A 23,851-nucleotide genomic window follows, 5' to 3' on the forward strand; every position below is an offset into this window, starting at 1 on the left:
AGAGAAGAGAGAGAGAGAGAGAGAGAGAAGAGAGAGAGAGATACAGTAAATGTAGATATATATCTATATATACTGTACATATCATTGCAATTTTTTTTACGCTACAGCTCAGGCAATGCATTTTAACAATTAAAGCAAATCTTTATTGACAATCAAAGTAAACCTGTCAGCTGCTTTGAAGATGTCTACTGTTATCTCATTTAGCCAAAAAGACCCCCTTAATGTGCCTCCCTAAATGTATTTGTTGGTAGAGGTTCGATTTTCCTATCTTCAAGGTCATACCCCTGTAACCTATATGCACACTGTCCAGTATGAACACTGTCCCAATGATGTGCTATCATTAAAATGAGGGGTGGCAGTTATATAGGGGTTAGCCCATAAATCACAGGATTCAGGGTTCTCATACCAAAGTGAAACTGTATCAAAATGGCATATGGACGCAGGTTTTACCACCTTAGGGAAACCTGCTCCATGGCAGAACTTCTAATTTAGTAAGAATATAATTCTCAATTTCTGCAAACCTGACCAGCTTATTATCAAAGTGTGCCTCTCTAGATACTGAGATACATAATTCTTATGCACTTGCTCAGATCCCTTAAACTCACAACACACTTTTCAGATTGTAACATGTGTGGTGAACTTTACACTGTGTACTCTGTACTCTGTGGGAAGTTTTGTCTTTACCATAATAATCACAATCATTGCCAGTGTTGACATAAGAAACATTGTTTTATTAGCTATTTCTGTATATTTGCCACCTCTTAGCTAAACTTCAAACTTTCCAGTTCAAAAAAGAACATCACCAAAGATAATATATATAATGTTACTCAATTTCAAAATCTACAGACTCAAAGTAAATAAGGTGACACTGAGTTCAATTTTAATATCTAGTCAGGTGACATAAAAATAAATTAACAAAATCAGAATTGTTTTCACATGAGTTGAACTGAATTCAGCTTCATCTTATTCACTCAGCTAAATGAACATCTACTTTGCAAAGTGAATTAACTTTATTGGTTTAGAAAATCAACCCTATATACAATGTTGTGCTGCAATGTAGGAAGTAAAAAAATATTTTAAAATAAATGAGCATATATAGAATGTACATATATAATTACAAAAAAACATTTAAATAGAAAATTAGGTTTTAAAAACCATTTTAATATATGTTTTCATGTCCAATGAAATGATAGTAAAAAACTATCAACATGAAAACGATTATTTACATAATTTTACATTTATATTGAAAATAAAAGTCTATAAACCCCCTTTAACGCTGTACTATGTACTTTACAAATGCTCACTGCCTTTGCACTGTGTTAGACTGTGTGGATTGTGCCTGTAACCAAGGTAATTTCTACACTCCTTTGTGTTTTATTATGAAAAGACAGATATCTCATCTATTGTTACCAAGCTTGGAGGAATATATAATTTAAATATCAAATTTAAACTCCAACCATAATACCCATTTTGCGGGAGGGGTATCTCTGATACCTTTTGAAGCTAGTAATTTTCTCTACTGCCACTGAATTACAGAGAGATAAAACAGAGTAAGATAAAATGTTATACAGCTGCATATGAGACAGGTAAAATGGAAGAAATGCCAGTGCAAAAGACTTTGGAAAGAACTTAGAAGACATGTGTGCATGCTAAAGGATAAGATTCTGTGCTGCAGACAGAGGAACATAAGTGTTTAAAAAGTTGAAATTAAAGCCTTCAAGCAGGCATAGCTTGGAAAGTTGTGGTTTAGCTAATGTCATGTTAAAATGTATACTTAAAGGGATCCAGTCACTTTTAAAGGAAAACTATAGTGGTTTTGGGTCAGTTTTGTTTACAATTTGTTGTCACTTTTATGTGTTCATATAATTTTACTTTTTTACAAATAAACCTTAATAATGACAATGGCTTTACACAGTACTGTGAGTTATCTTAAAGTGACAATAAACTCAGGAGTGAAATCTTAAAACTGCATTCAAATTATCTTTACTATTATTAAAAGTGTAACTTATTTGTGTATCACTCGGCTGTAGATCCTTATAAGCATCTTTAAGATTCAGTGTTACTTTAAAGGAGAACTATGAGGTGAGTGCTTTTCACTCACCTCATAGTTCTAGCTGACCTGTGACAATGAGACTATCACAGGTCGGCTCAGTAGATCAGGAAGTGAGTGAACACATACCGGCGTTCGCTCACTTGACGATCCTGTCACGGCTCTCTGCCGTGACAGGGGAGGGGCTGGATTCCCCCCTTCCCGCTCCAAACCTCCAGCGCTGACTGGCTGAACAGACGGGGGAGGGGGGCGGGTACAGCTGGATCTGCCTCTAGATAGGCAGAGCCAGCTGTCACTCACGCAGCTGGGTTAGTCCAGACATAATTGTCGGGATCCACTTCAGCTGCGGCTTCTCAGTATACCGCGAGCTGTAGCTCGCGGTATACTGCGGTGTCTCAGTATACCGCGAGCTGTAGTGATGGGAGGACGCTAGTTTGTGTCCTCCCGTTACCCTAAGGAGAACTATGGGGAAAAGCCTTAAACCCATAGTTCTCCTTTAAGATGCAACACAGCAGTAACTGCCTTCCTCCTGGCTAGCTAACTAGCTTTGTCTGATAGAATCTTGCAATGAGCTATCTGATAAGAGATGAGTCACGGTAAATAAGTCATTCAGGTCTGTGTGTAAACTGCAGCTTGAGTTACAAAGCACTGTAAACAACAGGTTTTTTTTTACAACAGACTGCTAAGGAGATGTGACAAGGGGGCTTAAAAAGATGTAAAAAGGAGACTAACTATCTGCACACATGCTATAAACTACATGGTATGAATATAAAATATTTACTGTACTAAAAAAAATGTAATTGTATTTCTTTACTTCTGACCATAATAATACAAAAATATTTGTATAAAACCACTATGCATAAACATATGTGGAATCCTCATTGATGCCTTGTTTTAATTTTGTTTTAATTTAATTATGTTTTAATTAATGATAAAATAATTTTTTCAACTTACTAAAGGTTTTATAGCACATATAAGTTGTATTTTCTTAAGCAATATTTTCTGTGTAGAAGTCAATTAATACAAATTGTCACATTAGATTCTGACAGGCAATAATTGTGGCAATATCTTGCTTCCTTGCTCCTCATGTGATACAATCCGCTCATACTGCTACCCGTGTACCGACCTTTGGCTGCTGATTCACCGACTACTCTCATTGGCTTCCACTTCATACCTGATACCTTTGGCTACTGACCTCTGCTTGTTTTTTGACTACGCTTCAGCCTGCTCCTATACTACCACCGTCTGCTTGTGTACTGAACTTGGCCTGTTTGACTACGACTTTGCCTGCTGTTTCAGCTGCTGGACTCCAAGCCTGATCCAGATCGTGACACCTTATAAGAAATTTAAGCTTTCAGTAATTAAATAACTACTTATTACTAGCCTTGATAAAGTCAGAACCGAGCTTAACTTATGCCTCAGCTATGCAGCCTAGAGGCAATGACGCTGGACTAGACAGAAATGTTAAATGCGTAGCAATAAATCCAGCATGATGTTAGTGAAACCTCTTAATTCATTCAAACCTGAGAAATGTACGATTTCCTTGGGAACTAGCCATTTCGTCCTTTCTAGCAACCCACAGTTGGTTTTGGAGGAATTTCAACGACATCTTTCCCAACTCTAGGTGGCCCCTGGCTCCTTGTCCATTGAACTAAGCGCAACCTTTTTTCCAACAATTTCGTTTACCAGCTGTTTCGGCTTCACAGGCCACCTTACTTGATGCTGACATTACAGAGAATGAGGATCACCTTTCCATTAAAGCACTTAAGCCCAGTGAGAAGTCTGGTCCTGGGTAATCTTCCTTGTTTTATAAGACGTTTTTGGATGTTATCACTCCTCATTTAACCTCAATGTTTTATCCTCTTAAGGGTCAACTGCCTTTTCCTGAGGCCCTTAATACGCACATCGTTATGTTGCCCAAACCGTCCACGTACCCTTACTCGTGGTCCAATTTCCAACATACTGTATGTGACATACAGTATGTTGGAAATTGGACCACGAGTAAGGGTACGTGGACGGTCCTTGTGAATGAGTGGGCCCAGGAAAGTATTGATTCTCGTACCCAAAACCTTTGCCAGGAGTGTCACGTCCATGTTAAATAGTGACTATTTAACATGGACGTGAGACTCCGGGCAAAGGTTTTGAGTATGAGAATCAATACTTTCCTGGGCCCACTCATTCACAAGGACCAGGTTTGTTTTGTGTCTTGCAGGCAGACAGGCAGGCAGGGGATAATGTATGCCAGGTCCAAGCCTGATCCAGATCGTGACACCTTATAAGAAATTTAAGCTTTCAGTAATTAAATAACTACTTATTACTAGCCTTGATAAAGTCAGAACCGAGCTTAACTTATGCCTCAGCTATGCAGCCTAGAGGCAATGACGCTGGACTAGACAGAAATGTTAAATGCGTAGCAATAAATCCAGCATGATGTTAGTGAAACCTCTTAATTCATTCAAACCTGAGAAATGTACGATTTCCTTGGGAACTAGCCATTTCGTCCTTTCTAGCAACCCACAGTTGGTTTTGGAGGAATTTCAACGACATCTTTCCCAACTCTAGGTGGCCCCTGGCTCCTTGTCCATTGAACTAAGCGCAACCTTTTTTCCAACAATTTCGTTTACCAGCTGTTTCGGCTTCACAGGCCACCTTACTTGATGCTGACATTACAGAGGATGAGGATCACCTTTCCATTAAAGCACTTAAGCCCAGTGAGAAGTCTGGTCCTGGGTAATCTTCCTTGTTTTATAAGACGTTTTTGGATGTTATCACTCCTCATTTAACCTCAATGTTTTATCCTCTTAAGGGTCAACTGCCTTTTCCTGAGGCCCTTAATACGCACATCGTTATGTTGCCCAAACCGTCCACGTACCCTTACTCGTGGTCCAATTTCCAACATACTGTATGTGACATACAGTATGTTGGAAATTGGACCACGAGTAAGGGTACGTGGACGGTCCTTGTGAATGAGTGGGCCCAGGAAAGTATTGATTCTCGTACCCAAAACCTTTGCCAGGAGTGTCACGTCCATGTTAAATAGTGACTATTTAACATGGACGTGAGACTCCGGGCAAAGGTTTTGAGTATGAGAATCAATACTTTCCTGGGCCCACTCATTCACAAGGACCAGGTTTGTTTTGTGTCTTGCAGGCAGGCAGGCAGGCAGGGGATAATGTATGCCAGGTTCTTAAACTCATTCACTTTACCCAATCCAGGTCTGTGGAAATTATACTGCCCTCCTTGAATGTACGCAAGGTGTTTGACACGCTATCATGGCAGTATACATTTTTTGCCCTCCGTTATTGGGGTTTTGGTGAGGACTTTTTGGCATAGATTTCTGCTTTATTTGCCCAGTCTTCTGCCTCCATTCGCTATGCAGGCTTCAGTTCAGAACCATTTCCCATACTCTGGGGTATGTGACAGGGCTGCCCCCACCCCTATCCTTTTTATCTTGGCCCTGGAACCACTTGTGGTTGCTAATGATATGAACTATTTGGTCCATAGCCTTGAGCTTGCCTGCACCCAACACAAACTTTTACTATTTCTGGATGATATATTTTTGGCTACCACCTCTTCTCATCGTTCTCTGCCTAATTTATTTCAAAATGTTTATGGAGTTTGAAGTGCTTTCTTGCCTCCGAGTTAATTAAACTAAGTCCAGGGCCCTGAACATTGCACTGCATCCCCGGACACTCCACTTAGTTCAATCAAATAATGGCTTCTTCTGGCCTACTTCCTTGCCCTATCTGGGAATCTAGGAGCCCCCATCATTCGACCCTCTTTTTAGGACTAATTACCCCTCCTCCCACCACTTATTGGCTTCTTCTTGCTATTCCTTTGTCATGGTTTGGCAGAATCCATGCTATCAAAGTGTCCTATCTCCCTAAGCTTCTTTATTTCTTTAGTGTCCTGCCGATCCCCCATCCCTAGCCACATTTTATGAATCGAACAAAGAAAGATTTTATAGTTCATGTGTCAGGCTCGTAAACTAAGACTGGCTGTTCATGTTCTGTATTATCGTAGACATTCAGAAGGGGTTAGGGTTCCTCATCTGGGGAAGTACTATACAGCCACTCAGATCACACCCTTGACATTGTTCCATGCAACCACGGATTTGCCACAGTGGGCCCTGTTGGATATTGTGGAGTGCTTCTCCACCCCTATTTTCAACTTGTTGTGAACTTCTCCTCTTCTTCATCCTCCTATACAGGATCCTAATCTACAACATGCCTTCAAGCAGTGGGATTCGGTCAAATATTCTTTTGACTCATTTCCCCACATCTTCATCTACTTTCAGGTATTCCTCAATATAATATAATAATAATATAATCCAATAAAATGCTTATTATTATCTCTAATTATTATAGACCACTGAATGCAAATAGTTTACATCCAGAAGCAACCACTTCTCCTTAACAGTTGCTAATTGCTCCATTACATGTGAACAACTGCGGCTGCTGTCAGCTTCTCATTGCTTTGTACAGGCTGATCAGTCCAAACTGTTCACCACCACTTGCCATCTCAGTGTTACTGGTCCTTCTTAAGGTGCCCATACACTGCTCGATTCTCGTACGAGAATCGCGGGAAATCCCGCGATCGTACGAGAATCGAACAGTGTGAACGAAGACGTGCGACCGTTTCTACTGTACGGTCGCACATCTTTTGTCTAAGGAGCATGTTGGAAAACCAGCCGAGAATCGTACGATTTCGGCTGGTTAGAACGGTGCTTTGGAGACAAATGCCAAATGGGCCGGTGTGCGCACGCGCACGCTGCCCTTTCAGCATTGCGGTCATCGGAAGCCCGCCCCTCAGGGGGGCGGTCTTGCGATGATCGAGAGTGCGATCTGCCTGTCCAAGATGGGCAGATCGTACGTTTTTTTAATCACTTTACAACCATCGCAAGACTAAGGCCACCATTAGGCCGTGCAGCAGGGGGGTCGTTAAAAGAGGCAGTTGATCTGCTGTTTTACTGCCTGATCGCCTGCAGCAATGTCTGCACTGTGGCTGAACGGTGCTATATACACATATATGTACTGTACCTGACAAATGTGATCATTATAATTAATGTCACCATGCAGCATCCGCGTGTATTTGCGGTTGTGCAGTAGTATTGCAATAGAATAGGTTTTAAAAGAAAAAAACTGCATTCAGGAGCCATCAGTATTAACCTCCTGAACGCTGGACAGCCACTGCAAATCACTTTGCAGTATGCTCGCCATAGTTGAAAGGCTATGCAGTGCATTATGGTGCGAAAAAAATCTTGCAGATAAAGCTGCACATAAATTTGCCAGGACAGCAACTCTCCAACCAACAGAATTCGCCTCAAACCCATGGTAGCGGTGAACCTGAATCCCATCCCCGGCTATAAAGCTGGGACTTTTTCATTAGTTCTGAGTAGATTGTGAAGTGAACCAAACAGCCTCTTCTATCCGTCAATTTTGTTACATTTTACATTTTTCACATCCAACTTAAATTTGGTAAAACATGGGTGTTTACAATGAGATTGTAATGTGTATTGCCAGTTTGCTATAGATATATCCCTTGTTCTTTGTTATTAATACAGTCGGTGGGAAATAAACCATGACTCACACAACTGTATGTTTAACACAAGGAAGAAAAAACAGACAGGAAATGCTCCCCTTGGTTTACAGAATCATTGAAATGATTTATTATTGTTTTTGTGCAGAGTAACATTTCTGCGATCCTTCAGTGGTACTGATATCCTTTAAATTATAGTACTTACAGCTTAATGACGTGTAACTGTGTCTGCAAGTTTCATGTTGGCAGTGATTCATAGCCGCGTGTGACGTCAGTGTGCGTACATTAACCCCGAGCATTGCTGGCACCAGATGCTTAATGTTTGCTACGATTGTTCCGCTCAAGATATACAGTTGTACATGTGTATTTGCACTGTCTTTATTTGTAGCCTTTATGCTTGGTATTTCAAATTCATGTGCAGTGTTTACTAATATACCACTGTTCTGCTTTCTGTACTTAATTTAAGTTTTGCTGGCAGATGGCTGGTTTTTGTTTTTCCAACTGCTTGGATTGTTGAAGCAGATTTAGCAGAACGCTGAAAAAGAAAAAGACGATAAGACCTAATCATTCTAGGTCATTTTCTGCTACAAAGATTGCATGTGAACTAATGTTGTTGTTTTTTTTCCTGAGTATGACTAATACAACATCAACATACAATATTCACATTTCTTTCTCTCTGTCTTCTTTGTCTCTCTCTCTCTCCTGTGCTGTATGTGAGCCAGTTGTGCGCCAAATCAGCGGGCAGAACAGCAAATCTGAAAGTACAGACGAATCAGAATCCCGCTGAGCTTTATAAATGTGCACACACCTTATAAACCAGTGCCAGCACAACGTGGATTTTGGGTTGTCACACATTGTGTCACTGGACACAATTATTTCAAAGACATACAGTATATCAAAAAAGATCACTCACATATTCTATGCTAGTTGTTTCTTGCTGGAATTTAGTAAGTAAAAGCATTTTATTATGTCTGTTACATAAGTGAAAATGATCCAACCAGAAATGTAGTGCTGTCCTGTGCACACTGCAGTCTTATCTTTCTGCTAAGGGAACAACAGAAAACCCCTTTATTGTCAGGGTACCTCAGTCAGCACCCATAGTACAGCTCCTGTCCGAATCTCAAGCCGATGTGGATATACATGCGCGTGTTTGGTGCTTCGATTCCAATATTGCACATAGGAATGTGCATGTGTGAAACCGATGCGCATGTACACGTGCAACACCTTGCACACGCCACAGGCTTTTTAAGGATGGCTCCTGCATCTGCACATTGCTGAGAGATCTTCAGCTGTATCCTGCATTTGTTATCCTGTTTCTGATATCTGTTTGACCTGACTTTATTCCTGACTCTGCTGCCTGCTGCCTGCCTTGTAGCCTCTGTTTGTCCTCTGACCATTCTTCCGTCTCCTGGTTTTGTACTCGCGGTATACTGAGATGCTGCAGTATACCGCGAGCTGCTGCTCGTGGTATACTGAGACACCGCAGCTGAAGCGGATCCCGACAATTATGCCGGGATCCGCCCAGCTGCGTGACTGACAGCTGGCTCTGCCTATCTAGAGGCAGAGTCAGCTGTACCTGCCCCCTCCCCGTCTGTTCCGCCAGTCAGCGCTGGTTGATCGGAGCGGGGAGGGGGGAATCCAGCCCCTCCCCTGTCACGGCAGAGAGCCGTGACAGGATCGAGAGGTGAGCGAACGCTGGTATGTGTTCGCTCACCTCCCGATCTACTGAGCTGACCTGTGACAGTCCCATTGTCACAGGTCGGCTAGAACTATGAGGTGAGTGAAAAGCACTCACCTCATAATTCTCCTTTAAGTTAAGTTTATGTTGTTTTAATTTTCACATTTTTAAACTGATGTTTAATATCATTTTTACGGTACAAATGTGGACAAATTGTTGGTACACTTTCACAAAAAAATGAAGAACCCAACATTTTCCCTGAAACGACTTGAAACTTAAACTGACAAAAGTAATTGGCATCCACCATTGCCTAATCTATATTTAATAAAAAATAGATGTTATATTTACATAATATTTTAAATAATACTACGAAACAAAATACAATAATATAAGGAAAATGGCATGGACAAAAATTATGAAAACCTTATCCTAATATTTTTTGTGCAACCTTTAGAGGCAATAGGGTTGCTTTACTAAAGGCATGCTACTTTAGATTAGTGGATGTGGTGAAAATTAACTTTACAAAGATTATCTAATTGCATGGAAGGAAAATAAAACAGTATTTTTGCTTGCACATAATTGGATGATGGAAGTCAGTAGAGCATCACTTCTTTCACTAAGCGAAGGGAAAATTCTCTTGAAAAGTAGAGCAGCCTATTTGCCTTTACTAAATCAACCCCAATGACTGCAAACAAACTATTTCTCTAACTCTCAATATGACCTTTGCAGTTAGTTTTTCCCACTCTTCTTAAGCAAACTGCTCCATCTGTCTCAAGTTTGAAAGTTACCTTCTCCAGACTACATGTTGCAGGTCTTTCCATGGATGTTCAGAAGGATTCCAATCAGGGCACATAGGAGGCCACTTCAGAATAGTCCAATCTTTTGTTCTTAGCCATTCATGGGCATTTTTAACTGTGTTTTTGGGTCATTATCCTGTAGGAGTACCCATGGTCTGTGACTGTGACAAAGCTTTCTGACACTGGGTAGTACATTTCACTCCAGAGTACCTTGATTGTCGTGGGTTTTTATTGCACCAGGCACCCCCTGCTAGATGCAGAAAAGAAGCCCAAAAACATAATTGAATGTCCTTCATGTTTTACAGTAGGTACAGAAGTATTTTATTTGAATCTTAATTTTTTGGGTCTGTAAACATAGAGATGATGTGACTTGACAGAAAGCTCCATTTTAGTTTCATCTGTCCAATGGACATTCCCAGAGGTGTTGTGGCTTGTCAACATGCATTTTAGCAAATTCTAGTCTGGCTTATCTATGTTTTTCAAATGAGTTTCAAATGAGTCCTCCTCATTTAAGTTACCCAACTAGTATACTATTCTAGTCTGATAATATGCACTTGCAAAACTGTATTTATTAATATGTTTTAATATTAAAACACCTGGTATAATATATTCAGGCAAATTAATCAAGTTTGCAAGGATGTTCTATTTTTGATCTTGCTCTCCACAAAAAGGGTTCCGGCAGTTTAAATTTCCTTCTATTGCTAGATGAACTTGTCTGCAGACACATGCAGACATCAGGCCCTCTACAAGTGAAGCTATATCAGAGAAGGAATTCCGATAATCTCTTTTTCGTTACTGTCTATAAATAATAAGCAATGGCAATAAAGGTACTGACTCAAGTACAAGGCGATATAACAGTTCATTTTAGGTTTTTTTTATGCAAAACTGTCAAGATAACATGCCACTTATCATAGCAGAACCTGAAGAAATGTCATTTTTCGCCAAGCAAATTTTATACACTACATAATGTGGATGTGTTTAGTAAAATGCTGGTGTTTTCTTAATAAATTCTTCTATATTCATTTCTTTACAATAAAGTGAGAATAAACTCTTCTTGGATTATAGAAGTGAGTCAGGTTTTCCTCCCAGTGAGTCAAAGGCATTGGATGAATAATTCAAATTAATCAGCATTTTATTTTTTCTGAAAGGAAATATAATAAGGAAAAATATTCATTAAACATACGCCCTTGTTGACTGTTAACATCCTCTCTTGAGAATTCAGGGACTGGTGTAATATTCCTAAATAACTTTATTAAAGCCTGCACCAATTTTCATTCTGGAAAGAGTTTTGTCTATTGGGAAACATATGGTATCAAATAACAATATTTAGCTATTCTTGTTTACTTCTATTGAAAAAAGTATCAATTTTAATCAAATGTATTTAGCAATAAAATGTATCACCCTAAGCAATCCTTTATGCATCTAACCTCAAAACAACCAAAAACAAGAACAAAAATTCAGAATGGGTTAAACAATTACTAACAATGCCTTCACTAATATCTGATAACATTTAATTATATAACAAAGAGCTAGCACACATATTTTCCTCTGACAATCAGGCCATACTCGGTGGTCAAATTCTTTCCACAATCATCACAGAAGTAACAAGCAGGCTAAGCGTTTTTTGGCAATGCCAAGATATCCATTAAATGCAAGTGGCATGGTTTTAAAATCTTTCCCTATATATTCAGCAGATTGTGCTTTTCTCTATTTATAAAGCACATGCACTGCAATTTCACCATAATTTACCATTGTCAACATCTGTTGTTCAATGAGTCAGTGGAAAAAGAGGGGTACTGTTACATCCACTATACATTTTTTGTAAACCTCATCCTGAGGTGACAAAAATGCAATGGTGACATGGAGACCCTTGTCCAAAGTGCTGAAACTGTGTCTTTTAGCATTCTGAGGGTAAATATTAACCATTTTAATCATTTGTACCTTCATAATTTGAATTAAAAAATTAAAATAATATACACTATAAAAAAATAAGTAAATCAATAGGTAATATGAGAGAGTATCCAGGTCCTTATGGTTATGTTGAATGACTCTGAAGACATTTGTGATCATTGCATGTCAGTTGGAAAAGGTAGCAAGCTCTCCTAAACTGAAAAGCAAATATCTGTGCTTTACCATTCTCCTATGTTACATAAAAATGACATGTATAAATATTTTGTTGGTTATATTGAAGTTAATATCCAGAGATGTGCTAATTACATAATTAAATTGGAGAAATTAAAGGAAATGTTCTAGTTCTAAACTCTTTTTAACAAGAAAAAACTATTGGATAAAAACATATCCAACCAAATTAGATATAAATGAAAGCAAAAGATGCATAATGTTAGAACAGGATACAAAAGCAAAATGTTACAGCGTACCAAACCAACACATCTCCAAAACAAAAAAATATTTAGCACTTTGGAAGGACTCTTCAGTACTAAAGTGATAACAAAGAAGTTCTACTGCTATGCAGCAAACCCAAAGCTGAAAGTAGGCTTAGCAAATTATTGAACAAGTATTGAGAAACAAAATGAGTAAAAGAGAAATTCATAAATAAATGATAAAACGAATCTAAAATATTTATATGCTGCTTTGCAAATACTGGCAGATGTATCAAAAGGTTAATATTAGGATCAATCTTTTAAGGGGCTGAATCTCATACTGTGCACTAATTCCCTAGTTCAAATGTTACTTATGAATTATAGAAGCTATCTGAAGTATTACGGTAGAATAAATCAGTGCTGATGATACATGAATGGACAGCATATAATTCCCAATATTATTCAAAGTGTATCTAAATGCAAAGCTTTTTTTTTGTTTTAGGTGGTGTGCGAAGGGGTTTTTAACCTTGTCACATTTATTCCATGGGCTGACTCACGCTCTCTATTTGTCCTGGTAATCACTGAAAACTCAAACATTTGAAGTGTCACCAGAACAGAAAGAGAGGGGAAAGCTTTCACTGCGGATACTTGCGAATAGAAGATTTATTTTGTTTCCTGATGTGTCTATGAGTCAGGAAATGAAAGAAAACTCCCCAGTGAGGGAAAATGTGAAAAAAAAGAAAAAAAAAACCTGAGAGGAGTTTTCACCCTTCCACACTCTATCCAAAACTAAAAATAGGTTTTTGGTTCAGATATATTTTAACATTAGGGGAAAGAAAATATTTAGCATCCTGATTGTTAAGGACATGTAAATACACTGATGTGTAATCAAGGATGTGTGTTTGAGCATTGTTTTCTTTAGAAATTACATAGTTGCATTGTCAGACGGCTCTTCAATCAGCAAGAAGTATGAGCTTCATTGATTGATATTTTTCTAAATGTCATAAAATATTGAATTAAAATAAACCCCACACTCTACAACATTTTCAAAATCAATCAAATATTGTGTAACCTGTCCGAGCACTACCATGTCAGTTTGAGTTCATGAAATTCATTTGGAAACAGTAGTAAAATGCCCATATTATTTGATATGTTGTTTCAATATGATTGGGTTATTGAAAAAGACCAGCTTTCTCATAACTTTATTATCTCATATCATATACTCATATCTTTATTTAATTGTGTATATGGTGTTGTTACAAAAACATACACTATTTTTTAGGGATGCACCGATATATCGGCCGCCGAAACATATCGGCCGAAAATTGCACTTTTGGCTAAATGCTGAAAGTGCCATTTTCCTGCCGATACATCGGCGCATCCCTGCTTTCTTTCCTCCCCGCTGGGTGCTGCTCTGTGTCCCAGTGGGGAGGAGAGAAAGTGTGACAGCCGGCCGAGCGCTGCGGAACAAGAGCGCTGTGAGCGGCCGGTGTCTCTCCTCCCACACCGCTCGGCCGCCTATCACAGATCAGCAGAGCGTTGTGGGAGAGGAGATAGCGCTGTCACAGGAGGCTGTAACAGCGCTGAGTGTTTGTAGATAATTGAGGACATGGTATGGTTAATATATCCTCAATTATGAATGAATGGGAATTGATCTATATCCCCTCCTGTTCATTCATAATTGTAGTTATAGTAAACATACTATATTCTCAGGTTATCAATGAACAGGAACACTCATAGAGGATTCCTGTTCATTGATAACAGGGGATACAGAAAAAGAATAAGAGTGACATTTTGACAGCCACGATCCTACCCAGCCAAGAGATATTATAGGAGTTTCAGGTATTTAAGAGGTCCAACGACGTTTGAAAAGTGGGGGGTAATTGGCCTAATATAGGGTGTTGTAGGACTTGGTCAGGAAGAGAAGTCAAAGGAACGCTGAGTAGTAAGAAGAGTTTAAGGACACAAGGAGACATTGAGGGCCTTGGACTTCAAGGTCAACATGCAAACACGAGACGATGCCAAAGGCTGATAGAATCTTTATATGGTTGGGGATAAAAACCACTGGGTTAGTCAGTCAAAGAAGGACATGATCAACAAATAAGCATAGTTTCTGACGGTACCTAGCCACCTTCACTCCCTTAACGTCAGGAGACTCCAAGACCAGGTGAGCCAGAGGCTTGATTGCCAGGTCGAATACAAGCGGAGACAGTGTAAGAAAAAAATATAAAGAAAATTAACTTATTCTGTGCCAGTCTGGGAAATACATAGCATCATCACTAATTTCAAACTGGTATTCAATGAAAATGCATGGAAAATTGACATTTGGTATTATTCATTTTCTCATGAAAATAATGAATGCTGAGAAGGTGAACATGCAATCTGGTGCAAAGAAATAATAAATTGTGTAATGCTATGGATATGCATATGTTCAGGAAAAAAAAATCTACTTGTCAATTTTAGACAGGGAAATACCAATTATTTTAAAAATATAGACAGTGTTTTTCCTGGATAAGACCAGCATTGAGGGTGTCTGACCATCCTCTGTCCATCCTGTACATGCACGCTCAGACAATACAAGCATGTACAGGATGTTCCTGGACTAATTGCTTGAAGCCCATTTCCACAATACACAAAAAAATACTAGTCCTATCCCATTCCATCCCTATTTATTGTGCTGCTAGACTTTTTCTGAGTACTGCAGTGAACTCTGCAGTTTTTTTGTTCAGGGGTGAAGAATTCCAAACAAAATGTGTAAGCTGATGTTGGGCTTACAAAAATCTATGATTAATGGCTGCCACTGCTAACTTCCCTCTCAAAAATCTAGTTGCCTGCATGTCTCTAATTTCATTGCTTTCTGAGCCATATACCCCTAAGAAGTATGCAACATGTATAGACAGAAGCTCTTGTCTGTACACTTTCCTGGGTCAGTGACTCAGAAAGCGATGAAGCCACTGGGTCATCATTATAGCTAGGTAATTAGAATTTTCCAAAGGTGAAGTCAGCAATGACATCCTATATTGTTTTCAGTTAGATTGCCTACTACTAGGCAGGCAGGTTATTAACACTTGAATATCTGACCATCATTTCATGTATATAGGTGCCTTTACCTGCTCTTTTTTTTTGTAAATGCTTACATTTTGTCAGTTATTTTGCCCTGCACTAAAATAGCACCTGTTGTGCATATTGATCAATCAGGTTTCTCCTTTGCTTCTGTAAATGGAAGAAGTAAGTTGATTGGTCGCTCAACCTGAATTTACAAGGCAGACTTCACTTTGTATAGACTGGAAAACACTTTCCTTTGGGATCATATTACATATGTTAGTGCTATGTTTAAATAACATCTTACATTTCTTTTACTTTTTTTGCATACTTGCATGTTCTTGATAAAATGTGTTAAGTAAATGTATGGTATTTTAAAAAATAGATATTAATATATATATATATATTTGTTTTTACAGATTACGGTGTTTGGTGAAACAGCTTGAGAAGGGAGATATTAATGTATCAGACCTGAAAAATAACATTGAATATGCAGCATCTGTATTGGAAGCAGTTTACATTGATGAAACCAGGTAAAAACTTTATTTTTTGATGATAAGGGTTCCAAAGGGTTCCAAAGGGACAGGGGTAAAAAGGGAGCACACGGTACACCAAAATCAAGCTGTATGCCTTGGTTTTACTTTCATTTTCATGTGCCTGGCCACCACAGCACAACTAAGGATATGCCAACTAACAGAACTAGAATTAGGTTATTATTGTGGGTACTGCAAAGAAGAGACACAAACCTCAAAAGTGCTATCCTCAAGAGTTTACTCATACCATGAAGCAGCAAAGATCCTTCTCTTCCCATTTGTATCCGTTGTTCAAGAACCATAGTGAAACATAAAGCTCAACTCCAGACTTGAATCTCCTCACAAGTGATACCCCCCTTGGAGACAACCAATTTTGTATGATATGCTTACTCTTAATACACTTAATGTTCCAATATCTCCTGGCCAATCTTATGACATGCTGGGCCCTCTTCCTCTTCTCCAACAGTGTGCGGTCCCTGGACATGCTGAGAGTGGTGTTGACGTGATGACTTCAGCACTGTTCTCTGCATCAATATACTATGAATGAAGGGCACTGTGGTGACAGGGATGTGATGCATTACATTCATAGGATGTCCTCAGTCTTTGCAGTTGAATGATGTCGGGCGTCCCGTGGGGAAAAAGAAGAACTGCAGAGCACAGCTCTTGATTGAAGTCTTTGTTACTTTTTTTTTTTACTTTGTTGACTGCCTGGGAGCCTATTTAATCCAAATAAAAATTGTTGGGCTCATTTTAACATCTCTTTGGCGTATAAAAAGGAAGATAACGGGTGGTTAACGGGTGGTCTTCTTTAAATAAAAATTACCGTTACCAGGGTCAGTTTACTTATTATAGCTTCCATTTTGCCTCCACTATAATATGTACAGTATCTATGATTGACAGTTAACTAAAATTCTGTTGTAGTGTCTGCATTTTAGAACATGAAAAATCGAGATTTTTAATAAACATTTGCATTAGCCACATACTTCTCACCAAGTAATTATCAAAGGTGGTCACATATTGTGACTTCATTGTATTAAATTGTCTTTAAATTATAAGCAGTTAAGACTAAGTCCGTGCATTCATTTAAACCATATATAAATAGAGTGTAGACATAATTTAGGATAATAGCAAAAGCAATTTTTAGGCACCACAGGTCATTTAATTAGACACATTATTCTTGGTCATTCATGAGGAAAAAATCATCTCAGAAACTGTTTTTTTTCCTTAAGTCATGACCTAAACTCTTCCCTTGTTGAAAGACTTGTCTTAAAATAGTCCAAAAGCCATACATGGTGATGTTGCCTGTTCATTGTTGGATTCAAAATCTTCACTATGATACTTGGCCCTATAAAGCTAATCCTAGCAATATATGTTCATTGTTATTAAAAGGAAAATTAACTTTAACAGGTTTCCAAGGTTTAAGCTGCATCAAGAAAAAAAAAATCAGACCACTTTATTGAGTTCCAGAATCCTTCAAGAAATGTTTTATAGTTATCACGATGATCAGCAGCACCCAAACAGAGTGACGTTTGTCTTTTGGCAATTACACATAAATGGAATGATTTTGTACTTGCTTGTTAAAAATAGAAAACCCTTGTAACCACGAACTCACAAGAGTCAAAAGAGTATGATGGGTAAAGATATTGGCAGGGCAGTTTGCCTGCATGGGCCAAAACAGTGTCTGCGACTTTATAATTTGAGAATTAGTCGTCATTCGGCTTCCCTATACTCATCCAGGGTCATAAACTAAAAGTAATGGTCAAAAGAACTAGGCAATAGGTTCAAAAGGAAGACATGAATGAAGAGAGTTTCTTAAAGTTAAGTCTGTTCTTTTATTTGGGTAGCTTAAAGAGACCCTTAATTTCAACAAAATCTTTCCATAAGATTATATGTTACATAGTTACATAGTTACATAGTTACTTAGTATTTGAGGTTGAATAAAGACATGTCCATCAAGTCCAACCTATTTGTGTATGTGTGTATGGTCCTAATGGTGTGTAGTGGGTATAGGTCCATGTGTGTTCTCAATCTTAAGAGGTCTTGTACCACTGTATATTACGGTCCCTGAGGAAATCGTCCAATCGCCTCTTGAATTATTTCACTCTCTCAGCCGAAATCACAGTATGTGGCAGCAAGTTCCAGACCCTGACTGATCTAACTGAGAAAAAACCCCTTCGCCCCTTGCGCTGAAATTTTTTCTCCACCAATTTTAATTGGTGGCCTCTCGTCCTTGTCATCGAGTTAATTGTAAAAAGTTTGCTGCTAATGTTACTATCCCCGGTAAACATTTTATACATGAAAATCATGTCCCCCCTTGTGCATTTAGCATATTTTATGTATGTTATTTACCTTGAAAGCCTCCCTTGCATAAATATCCAAAAGCCCTAAAACTGCTGGTAAGTGCCACCATCTTTTGATATGGTCAGCAGCCCTAGTAGACTGTTAATCAAGTGACATTCTGTAGCAGCATTTCCCAATCTTTTTTCAGCCATGGCACCATTTAAAAGTATTCACAATCTCAAGGCACCCTGGCACTCTCAAGGCTAAAATGTAAACAAATGTGAAAACGATGTGTTGTCCCTACAAATCCATACCAAAACATTACTAAAGATAGGGGTCTGGTGTGGATTTTAAGGGGGGGACCCAATGCAAAAACACAAAAAAGTGGGCTCCCTTTTCTTATTAGGAGCCCCCCTTTCACATCAAGAGTGCCCTCCTTTCATTTCAGAATCCAACTGTTTGATATCAGTGTCCCTCACTTCCACATCAGAGTTCCCCTCTTTCACATCAGGAGCCCCCTACTCATCAAAGGCATTAAACTGTGTGAAAATTTCAAATTTCTAAGGAAGCCAGGAGGCACACTGGTTGAGAAAGGCTCTTCTATAGTATTCCCCTTTGCGTCTACTAAAAAGGTTATGCTGGATCAGCATAGACAGTAAACAGACATTCCCAGAAAAGGAGAGACATGCAAGAAGGGAGAAGGCTGTGCTAGGGAATTGACTGTTTCTGGAAAAGTCAGATTTTGGTTGGGTTTTTGTGTATTTAGGCTAGTTTACTTTGTTTTATTTAGTGTTTGCACATCAGTGTTTTTTCCCTTTTGCAGTGTATTTGATTATTTTTTGTGTGCTGTCTTTTTTTTTCTTTTACTCTCCCTGTTCTCATTGTGAGGCTGGGAAATAAATTATACTTTAAAAAAACCAAAAATCATATTATTAATTAATTATAAAGGCTTGCTTAATTAAAAACATGACTTCTGTATGGGATATTCATTCATGTTGATGTCAAGCACCTTATGATAAACATTTCATAGTATGTTATTTATACCAAAAAATTTAGGCGCCTATTGGATACAGAGGATGAGCTCTCTGACATCCACACAGACTCGGTTCCGTTGGAGGTGAGAGACTGGTTGGCATCTACCTTCACAAGGAAAATGGGAATGAGGAGAAGGAGGCCTGAAGAAAAACCAAAGTTTCGGAGTATCGTCCATGCAGTTCAAGCTGGAATATTTGTTGAAAGGTGAGCTATAAATGTTTTCTGTTTTAATGCTCAGCGACAAAACAGACACGACAACATTTTTATGCACTGACTAACACAAATACAAGTGAAACTAGTTTGAAAAAACATGATCCTGGTAATTATTTTTTTAATTTGTTGCAGCCATAGTGACAGATTCTTAAAGTGGTGCTATCAGGAACTACCTGAATCTGTCGCAAGTGTCGGTAAAGCTACCAAAAACTGGCTTTATTGGATTCCCCCAATATAATTTAACAGTAGTTAATTGTTAAACAAAAATATGCATGATAAAATGCTGCAGCGAAAATCTAATTGCTCCCAAGCTAGTTTCAGTTATTTTAATAAGGTAATCCCCCAGTGTAATAACTCATAGGGCATACTTTAATTTAATTTACAGTTTAAATTATACAGATCATTGTTTGGCTAGTTGACTTGACTGACTAAGTTTAAAGAAGAACTCTAAACAATCATTTCTAAAGCTTCTAATGACAGATCAGCTTAGCTCGCTATACACTGAGTGGCCAGTTTATTATGACCACCCCATCAGTACTTTGTTGGGCCACGAGATGACTCCACGAGATGACTTCGTTGGGCTGCCTCGTGACTCCATGAGATGTTGAAAGGTGATACGAGGAATCTGACACTGCACTGTTGCCCTTCTGTTGTCTTGTACCAGTCACATTGACTAGTCGCTGATGGCCACAATTCGCACGTTCAGACCCAGATTTTCGGCTGACAGTCCAGTCTTTAAACACTTTAAGAACAGCTGCTCTTGAACATTTGAACAACATTGAACAACGAATTCTGCTGTTTTGCTGATACTCGCTCCATGCCTCCGAGCGCCAACAATCATCCCACATTCAAAGGCTGTTAAATCGCGTTGTTTACCCGTATCTTCAGAAAAAAATCACTTCTACTGTTGTGGTAAACAACCTGCTTCCCTATTTATAATGGTCTGGCCCTCTAGCAACTTCAGCGTAAAATTATAGCTAATTATAGCTAATTTGCCTACAAACGTCAGGTGGTCATAATAATCTGGCCACTCAGTGTATATACGGTATGATTTGGCAACACGTTTGCCTTAAAGTGATATTAAAAGTGAAAAGGTTTTTAACCTATTTTAAATGTTGATGAAATTACTTACATTGATGCTGCTCCTTGATGTTTCAAAGTTTTAGTTTTCTGCAGAATCAGCTGGTCCCCTGAACACTGGCCCTAACATCCTGTTTTAGGGTGGCTCCTTTCGCTTACAGGGTCCTATAGAGCCACCCTTGTATGTCCTAGTAAGCTGTGTGTATCTTTACAAACACACAGACACAGCAAGGCAAGACACTCCCCTGCTCCTCCCACTGTAAGTGCCTGGGCAAAAATCTAAAGATATACTTTACTGGGCAATGTATATTTGTTTAATCTGGATTCATTATTGAAAAAAGTTTGAAACTTCAATGCTACTCTATTACATGTGGTGGAAAGACTTTTAGTAACCAAGTAAACTGACCTCCTGAACCATGTTTGCTGGTCATTGTGACTGTACAACTACAAACTTCACCTTTATTAATTCATAATATTAAAAGTATTTTAATAATTTTCTCTTTTTTTTAGGATGTACAGAAGATCGTCCAATATGGCTGGTCTTACATATCCCTCAACAGTGATAGCATGTTTAAAGGTAAATTAAGTAAATACGTCTGTGATATTTTCCTCTGTAAAAGTTTAGGCATGTTGTACTGTAGGAATTCAAGAGGACTTTCCAAATTGCATTGAATTTCTGTCCAACACCAGCCTCACATTGACATCATTGTCTATGAACCAGTATGAGGACACTTGTCCACAATATCAAAGGTCAGCCAGATGGTTTTGCTACCTGCAGCAAAAATTGTAAATTCTAAACATTGTGGGTAGACTGGGCAGTGTACCATTGCTATTGCTGGGGTCACCTTACCATTACATCAGTTACCATTACGTGTTTTTATATATTTAGGGGGTTATTCACTAATGAGCCGAAGGCTCCAGTCGTAGCTTTGGCTGATCCTTTGGCTCACTTTGGCCGCCTTTAGATATTCACTATAGCCCTACAGCAGCCGAACCCATATGCTTTGGCTGGGCTGAGCAGTAGTGACAGGCGAAGCGTGGAGAAACGTGGATCTCCACACAAATGACAGCTGGGCGGAGCCAGCCGTGATCTCACGGCTGGCTCCGCCCAGCTGTAATGACAGATCAGCATCCCCTAATGGGGATGGGACCTGGGGACGCTGATCTGTCATTAAACAATAACAACTGGGCATAGCCGGCCATGACATCACAGCCGTATCTACCCAGTTGTTATTTATTGGCCAGGACCTGCTTGAAAACTTTGGCAGGTGCCAGCCAATAGGAAACAGTTGGGCAGAGCAAGCGATGATGTCACCGCTAGCTCCGCCCAATTGTTTTTATATTGCCAGCATCTGTCAGATGCTTCATTATGCAGCAGGAGTTAGTCGCGTGCAGTCGGCTTGGCGTGCATCTGTGCTTCTTTTTTGGGGGGGGGGGGTTTTTAACATTTTTTTGTAATTTTCCTATTTTTTTACATTTCTAAAATAATTTTTCAACTTTTTTTTCATTCATTTAATTTTTTTTCTATTCTGCTCACTACCTCGGAGGTACCGAGCAGAATAGCCGAGCCGAATGCCGCTTGGCAGCATTCGGCTATTCCCTTACTGCCGTTCAGCCCCTATGAGAATGGGGTGAACGGCAGCGAGTGAGCTGCCGGAGCTTCGGCTCAGCCGATCCAGATGTTGGATGAGTCGAACTCCTTCCGCACTTCGGCTCAGCTGAACATCCAGAGCATGTTCGGCTGAACGAAGGCAACCGATGTACGGCTGATTTTAGCTGATGTACGGCTGAAATCAGCCGTACGAGGCTTGCAGTGAATAGCTGAACAGCGTTTGGCTCACTTCACTTGGGCTCGGTTATTCACTCGGCTGCCTTTGGCTAACCCCCTTAGTTTCTGTTTGCATCAGTGTTAGGAACATTCTAATATGCTAGTGACTGTTAGTTATGTAAGATGAAAATTAAAGCATGTTAACACAGCAGTTCATTGGAGACCCCATTGCTAATAATAGTTGACGACATAAACTTCTTTACTGTTTCTCTGCAATCTTCTGGCTGAAACAGATTAGCAGTTGGTAGTAGAGTCACACACACAAGAAGAGTTTAGTTGGACAGCAGCAATATATAGTATGTTATAGTTAGTGAAACACTAAAAATAGAGTAGCATACAAAAGACACATGCTACCAACAGATTCCTATTTTTCTGTCAAAGTAAACTGGGACTTAAAGTTCAGCAACAGATGGTGAGTGAAAGCAAGAGAGTTAAATAATATCTTCATTCAGCGGCAATCTTCTCTTGCATCCTAGTAAATTGTCTCTGGAGAGAGAAACAACTTATTCATTGTCAACCATTTACATCCAGAATATTTACTAATATCGGAACACTCTTCGCCTTACTGTTTTGCAATTGGCTGTTTCAGCTACCTGTCTTCTGTTTAGGTGACCTATTTTCTGGACAACCATTTATGATTTAGTTTAAGAGAGAACCTCCTTCACCTCCATAATGGAAATAATGATCAAGCTATGATTTTTGTGTTCATTTAAAGAGTCATATAACATAAAGTCAGTTCTATAGCATGGTAGGAAGACACTTCAAGTTTTGGGAAGATGTTGTTAGGTTGAACTGCCATCATGCTTTCTATATTCCTGGGCTATGTTGGCAATTGGGGATTTCATCTCCCCACCTGACATAGCCAATGGAAATAAATCTTAGGCTCCATTTACACCTATTGGGTATATATTTATAATACAGTTAAATGTACATGAAACTGCACTCAAAATACATTTTGAGATCCATGCCATTATAGGCAGAACACATTGTAAACAATGGATCAGGATCTGTCTTTATATTTATATCTTTACTGAATATAAAGGTTTACTTTAGGACCCTGACAGATAACAGAATCCACTAGTAGGGAACTGAGGGCCAGGAATCCTACACTCTTGAGAGTGTTGGATTCTGAAGATTGTATTAGGTTCTTTGGGTAGCAGAGCATTTTGCAGAAAAGTGTCTCTAATGGAAGAACTCCTTTCATTGCCAATAGTAATTACATTAGTAAATTAGATTATATTAGAAGAACGTGCACAGTTGCCAAACAAGTTGTCACAAAAGAAATTGTTTGGTATGCTTATATCAACATTAAAGGAGAATGGATCATTTCTGTAGCAAGTAAAACCTTGTAACTGATACAGTTCATATTGTTTAGACGTGCTTACCCTGAGTCTACACCCTAAATGAGGTTCCATAATTTTGTTTTGGAATTTTAGGAAGTTGAAGATTTAGATCA

At 38.9% G+C, this 23,851-nt stretch overlaps 1 protein-coding gene across 1 annotated transcript in view; it reads left to right on the forward strand.

The window, feature by feature from the left end:
• The window catches only part of PDE1A (phosphodiesterase 1A), a 154,394-nt gene that overhangs the window by 79,329 nt on the left and 51,214 nt on the right, over nucleotides 1-23,851 (forward strand). The window contains exons 2-4 of the mRNA XM_018559510.1: nucleotides 15,846-15,959; nucleotides 19,296-19,478; nucleotides 21,078-21,144. Of these exons, the coding sequence (XP_018415012.1) occupies nucleotides 15,846-15,959; nucleotides 19,296-19,478; nucleotides 21,078-21,144 (364 nt within the window). The remainder of the gene's footprint in view (nucleotides 1-15,845; nucleotides 15,960-19,295; nucleotides 19,479-21,077; nucleotides 21,145-23,851) is intronic.

The sequence above is a fragment of the Nanorana parkeri genome, unplaced genomic scaffold (assembly GCF_000935625.1).
Source record: "Nanorana parkeri isolate BGI_ZX_2015 unplaced genomic scaffold, ASM93562v1 scaffold400, whole genome shotgun sequence".
Taxonomy (NCBI): domain Eukaryota; kingdom Metazoa; phylum Chordata; class Amphibia; order Anura; family Dicroglossidae; genus Nanorana; species Nanorana parkeri.